The 5,659-nt window shown below is 41.6% G+C and overlaps 1 protein-coding gene across 1 annotated transcript; it reads right to left on the bottom strand.

Annotated features, from left to right (window-relative positions):
* Positions 1–263: 263 nt before the first annotated feature.
* rom1b (retinal outer segment membrane protein 1b) lies at positions 264–4,651 on the bottom strand. Its single transcript, XM_053323640.1, has 5 exons — positions 4,505–4,651; positions 3,225–3,467; positions 2,307–2,494; positions 1,467–1,713; positions 264–491 (listed from the first exon to the last, which is right to left on the bottom strand). Exons 1-5 carry the CDS (start codon positions 4,649–4,651, stop codon positions 264–266), a joined length of 1,053 nt encoding a protein of 350 aa, XP_053179615.1.
* Between the last annotated feature and the right edge of the window lie 1,008 nt (positions 4,652–5,659).

Raw genomic sequence — 5,659 nt, 5'->3', positions numbered from 1 at the left:
CACATTCATAAGGTCCTGCACAGAGGAGATATTTGTTTTGGTGTCTGTGCAGAGCCTGGTAAGATTCCCTATGTGTTGCCTCGTTTGGGCCATCTGTGAGGGAGCTGCGGCTGCTGCATCGGTGGAGCGTTAATCAAGCCTAATGTATCAAAACCAACAGGTGTTCTACCAGCCACCAGCCAACTCACACAACCAAGAAACCTCAGGCACACCCCCCTCCCCTGCATCCCTTCCTTCCCAACTCATATTTAATAATTTTCCCTCTAGCTGGTATCCTTATCAGACTTCTCTGCGTTTTCATCCTCAGGGGACCCTTCAGGGTCAACCTGCCCAAGCTTTAGCATGGTGAGGACATTGGCTTTGGCTTCTTCAATGGTTTCCTTTAAGCCCTTCTCCAAGAGATAACCCTCACTTTCGCCCTCTGGGTCCTCCAGAGCCATGGCTCCTTCCACAGCCGTCTGCAGGTACCGCAGGCTCACAAGGACTGAGATCTGGACAGAAAGACACAATAAGGATGCTGTGAAAACTGGGTTTAAAAATCAGTGTCAACAAGCAGTGTGTGTCACCAGTTGAGATACTGAAATGTTGCCTCTTGAAAAAACTGGTCTAGATATAACCTGAGAAGAAGATTCACCTTTATAAAATCAGTCGATGGACTGATTTGTATTCTCATTGTATCACTTTGGCTTTTCATGTAAAAATCTTTCCAAGCTATACATTTGTTTTTTGCTGTATTATGATTTTAGTGTGTGAGCCATTTCAAAGACAAATTTCATTTATCTTGTGACAGATAATAGTAAAAAGTTCATGTTTAAAAAAACAAAAAACAAAACATTATTCTGATTTAGTCATGACACCGAAAAGCTTTGGGAAAATCAACATTATTAAAAATCATTATGTTTCACTAATGGATTTAAAGAATGACGATGGGATGGAGAGTCCATATTTAAAACATGCACACTCTTATTATTGTTGAAACAAAATTGGATTTTCATCCCCAAACTGTGAACTCACATGGCACCCATCTGTCTCTGTCATAGTGAATGTACAAGAAGAAAAAACACCATACTGAGCAGCTTCATAAAAACATTGATTGTTTGAGTAGCTGTAGGCTATGTGTAATGATGCTCTGTTATACATGTGTGTGAGCGTCCTGTTCCAGCCTCTGGTCTCGCTTGTTCTTTATTTAAAGAGAATGTGCCATCAATACTGTGATCTGGCACAGGAGTGAAAGTGAATGTTTCATTAAAAGACAGAAATCAATCTGTCTCAGTGAGGTTTTCTTTTTTTCAGCTGTCATGGATGGGGGGTTTTTTTGTCAGGGAAGATGCGTCAGTCAGATATTTGTGGGGGGGGGGGTTTAGTGTGTATTTTGAGACAAATAGCTCAGAATAATTAAAATATTCAGTAAAAACTTAGATTGACTATTTCCTCTAGAGAACGTTTTAGGCTGTCATGTCACCAACCTGTAGAAAGATGACTGACAGCACACCAGGACCAGTTGAATTCAGAATGCCTATGTAGTAGTCGACCAGAGCCTGCCTGCAGCCACGGTTGTACAGGTTCAGTTCTTCTGACTGGAACTCGTAGTTGTAGTGGGCTGAGTTGTCTGTCAGTTGGTACCGAATGCAGGGGCGCGGAGAGGCGGGATTGCAGCAGCTGAAAGGAACACCATTCAACAGGTAACGCCCGTCCACGTTACTCCGGATACGACTGGAGGAGACAGAGGAAGGAGAAGAAAGTTGACAGAAGTAGATTGATAAGAAGTGGAAATAGGAGAAGAGTGAGAGGAGAGATAAGGAGAGGAAGGAAGGAGGAAAAGGTGAAAACTCTTTTTCATTTGCAGTAATTTTCTATGGGGTAAAAGTAAAGAAAAGGCCTGGAGTGGTACCTTTTCACAGGTGTCATCATGTCATAACCTTTCAGTTTACTCCTTCCTTTTCATTTATTCCGTCTTTTACCAACCTCATGAACAAGCTTTTCATTCATTTCTATCATTCCCTTCAAAAGTAAAGGCCAGATCTATTTTTAATACACATCAAATAAGTCTCTTCCTCCACCCACACATTATTCTTTTTCTCCCAGCATCCCTCACTCCTTCCTCTGTAACATATTGTTTGACCTTTTTGAATGTGAAGTCTACTTATCTGTCATCTAGACCTCCACCTAATCTCTTTTTGCCTCCTCTCTGGCTTGTACTCTTCCCTCATCAGTCCTGTTGACTTCATTTCTCCTCTCTTTCTAATTCATCATGTTGCCTCCCTGCAGCTCATAATATGCTCATCACTGTATTGACATTCACTCACTCTTTGACATCCTTGGTGGTGAAGTCCAAGTATCTGTTGCTGACCCACTGAACCTCAAACCAATCCCTGAAGTTGTTGTTTCCACAACAGCGAAACTCCATCTGCAGACGATCGATGGTCTCTTTCTGAAAACAGCGGCCTGGCACATCTGTGTCCTTGTAGAAACGAATACCGTTCCTCAGACCCACCTGAGAGTGAAGACAGGGAAAAGAGGAGGGGGGGGGGGCATCTTTAAGAATGCAGTTTTGATCTTTTTTTTATATTACAGAGATTATCAGTTAAATTTGAAACTTATTTTCATTAAACATTGCCTGGTTTGTTGGTTAAATGCTTCCTCATTTTAAATGAATGGATATACCACAAATACGAAAACTCAAACTCTAACTCTAAATTTTTTATTACTAGTTTCAACACTTTTAAACAAGCTGTAATCATTTGCTTAATTGTTTATTGTTTTTATTTAATCTGTCCATTTACAATAAGTCACTGTCTACAGAAAACAATTAAAAAATATATATTTTCTTAAATACTTAGAAATGCACACCTTCTCTCGTCCAGGTGTTGACTGTGATTATGTTTATTAAATTCAATTTCAATTTCTTTTCCTCTTTCTATATACACCCATTTCTCAAAGTGTAGTAAAGTTATTTTTATTTAATGTAATTCTGTTTATTTTGTGAGTTTTTAGGAGAGGTATTTTTATATGCTCTTAGCTTTCAACCTCTCTCGCACTTTCTTCAGGTAAACATGTGCTGTTAAATAAATAGAGCCCTTTTCTATCCTAGATCCCTAAATTATACCATTTTACTAGCTGAAGGTGAGCAGGATCAGTGTTCTGCTTGAGACAGGTACTGACACCTTCCCTGCACCCTGACCTCCTGTCACCCTCCCAATCATTACTCAGCCTAGTGACCCCACCTTCAGGGACTCCTCCAGATGTCCCTGTAGGGCGTAGCTGAGTACCACGACAGTGACAAGGAGACAACAGAGAAATGCAGCTGTGGCAAACAAGGGCAGCAGGAGAGTCTTCCAACGTGGGAAGCGGCTTGCATCCAGGGAGTCCTGACAAACTCGACTGGCGACCCAGTTAGTGCCTATGGAGGCCAGGCCCACCATCATCAGTATGTTGGGCACCACATGGATCTCTGTGTTATCCATCACCTCAAGAAAGAAAAGCACAGTCAAAGATAGTAGTTTTCATAAGAGCTGGACACGAGCAGCAGCCAACTGCAGGTCACTTTGTCATTTCCTCTATCCACTTTAGCAAGTAATAATCCTGCATTCAAATAGCATTATCTATTCTAAAAATGACCTTGGCTGCCAAGAGATTCAATTAGCTGCTGATATGCTGGATGCAAAGGCTACTATGGCAAGAAGATGACAAATTGAATTCATTGCCCTGGTTACAGCAAAAGTCAATTATGAACTGAGTATATTATTGGCTGAATTCAAATTTCTGTCAGCAGTAAAAACACCTTTGCCCCATTGTTGTTTTAAAATTACCATTAAAAGCCCAGCCCAAAACTGCTATCACCTAATCACCATCCTGTACTGTGTGTGCAGCTTGCTGTTGTCTGAATGAGATGGTGGATATTTGTATAAGTATGAAAACAGATAATCAACTTGTGAATCACTGTGAAAAACTATTCTGTTGGTCACAAGGCTTCAGATTGAGAGCTCAAAGCGACTGCAATCTCTAAGCTACCTCTACACCAACTCAATAACACTTTGCAACACAACTAAGAGATTATGGAACCCATTCTCTCATTGGAGATCAATACATATCTAAAGGCAGGCAGTCATGGCCCGCAGCTTTCCTGTGTTGTTCACCGGATAGGCTTCCAACCTTTCTGAGTCAATCAGTGATCAATCAAGCCTGATGACTAGTTGGCTTCAACAAATGACAATCATGCTGAGGTCATGACCTTCCCCTTACTGGTCACGTTACTTAAATTCAAAACCCATTGAGGCCTGATGATTTAAGAGAGAAAATGTAGATTTTAACATCCACATGACTGTACATGTATGAATGTGTCTCAGTGTCACTGTGAGTGTATGTATGTATTATGTGTATGTGCAATGGAAAAACAATGAGCATCTAAACCAATGTTTGTGTCATTTAGACTGAATTCATAACTTCCACCACACTTGGCCTTCTAGTCTTAATGTACTGCATGTGTGTGTTTCCCCCTCTCTACCTCGGCCCGTCGGAGTAGCTCTGTCTTGAGATAAACCCCCAGACAAAAGATGAAGGCCCCACTCATCACTGCCAGCCAGGACAGCAGCCACAGACCCTGGGCGAGACGCACCCGTTTCTGCTGAGTGAACGTCTGCTTCAGCAACATGGTTCACTACTATGCACCAATCAACACAAAAAGGAAGAGAAAAGAGGCGCCAGAGAGAGCTGAGGGGAAAGGAGAGCAAGAGGAAGGAACTGGTCAAAAATAGTGTGTCAATCCAAAGTTCACAAGCTGCATGGAAAGAAACATTGATTTGGTTTCAATATTGTTATAGAATAATGCTGCAGTGGTCAATGCAGGCTTTGCACTTGTTAGGTGAGTTATTAGCAGGTTGAGCTCATGTAAGTTGTTCCAGGTGCAGGGGATAAGCAGGTAGATCCCTTAAATGGTAAAGGACGCAGCCGATCTCAAAAGGATAATCCAAACGCTTTCACTTGGATGTTGAAGTTGTCCAAAAAAGATTCTTTATAATTCATTCAATACAAAACAATCTTGAAAAAAAATTCAAAAATTGTTGATGAATGAAATTTGTGAAGAATCAAGATATTCCTTTTCCCAGAGATGACAAGTTGTCCCCTCAAGTAATTGGTCACACCGACGTAGTTCCCCTTTCAAGATGAAACCAATGATTTCTTCCTCTTGACGTGATGTTGTCTTTTGATGGCGCCCCTCTGGGTCTGTGCATGTGCGGCGCCCCCCTAAACCGCTGTACCCATGGTTGGAGGACACAGAGACTGGCCAAAGTCGAGAGTTTGGAGCCGTAATCCTCCAACCTAGTCCTTGGGATCCTATTAAGATCCAGGGGCCAATAAGAAAGCAGGCCAATGTCTGATCAGCAAACTTGTTCTGATAGACACGTAGACTGGGAGGGTCTATTGAACTGTTATGACAGGTGGACTTACCTGACATTCATCAGTACAGGTTGGGCACTATGGATGCCTAAAAGACAAAGGAAATATGTGGAGACTGATGGGGCTAAATAGTAGAAATATCATGGGGACTGGGAGTGGAGGAAAACAGGAAGTTAAATCTAATTTACTGTCAGCAGTACTGAATGTTTTTTTAGTGTAATAATGCACAGATATGCAGAAAGAGATGAGAGGGATAGACAAA

The sequence above is a fragment of the Scomber japonicus genome, chromosome 8, assembly GCF_027409825.1.
Source record: "Scomber japonicus isolate fScoJap1 chromosome 8, fScoJap1.pri, whole genome shotgun sequence".
Lineage (NCBI taxonomy): Eukaryota > Metazoa > Chordata > Actinopteri > Scombriformes > Scombridae > Scomber > Scomber japonicus.
The sequence above is the reverse complement of the archived record's forward strand: the minus strand, read 5'-3'. Positions and strand labels throughout refer to the sequence as shown.

Coding starts and splice junctions, on each gene's coding strand:
- rom1b (XM_053323640.1), bottom strand. CDS start 4,651: ATGTTGCTGAAGCAGACGTTCACTCAGCAGAAACGGGTGCGTCTCGCC. Junction 2,495..3,224: donor ATCTGGAGGAGTCCCTGAAG/GTGGGGTCACTA, acceptor CTTCACTCTCAG/GTGGGTCTGAGGAACGGTAT. Junction 1,714..2,306: donor ACCACCAAGGATGTCAAAGA/GTGAGTGAATGT, acceptor TGTCTCCTCCAG/TCGTATCCGGAGTAACGTGG.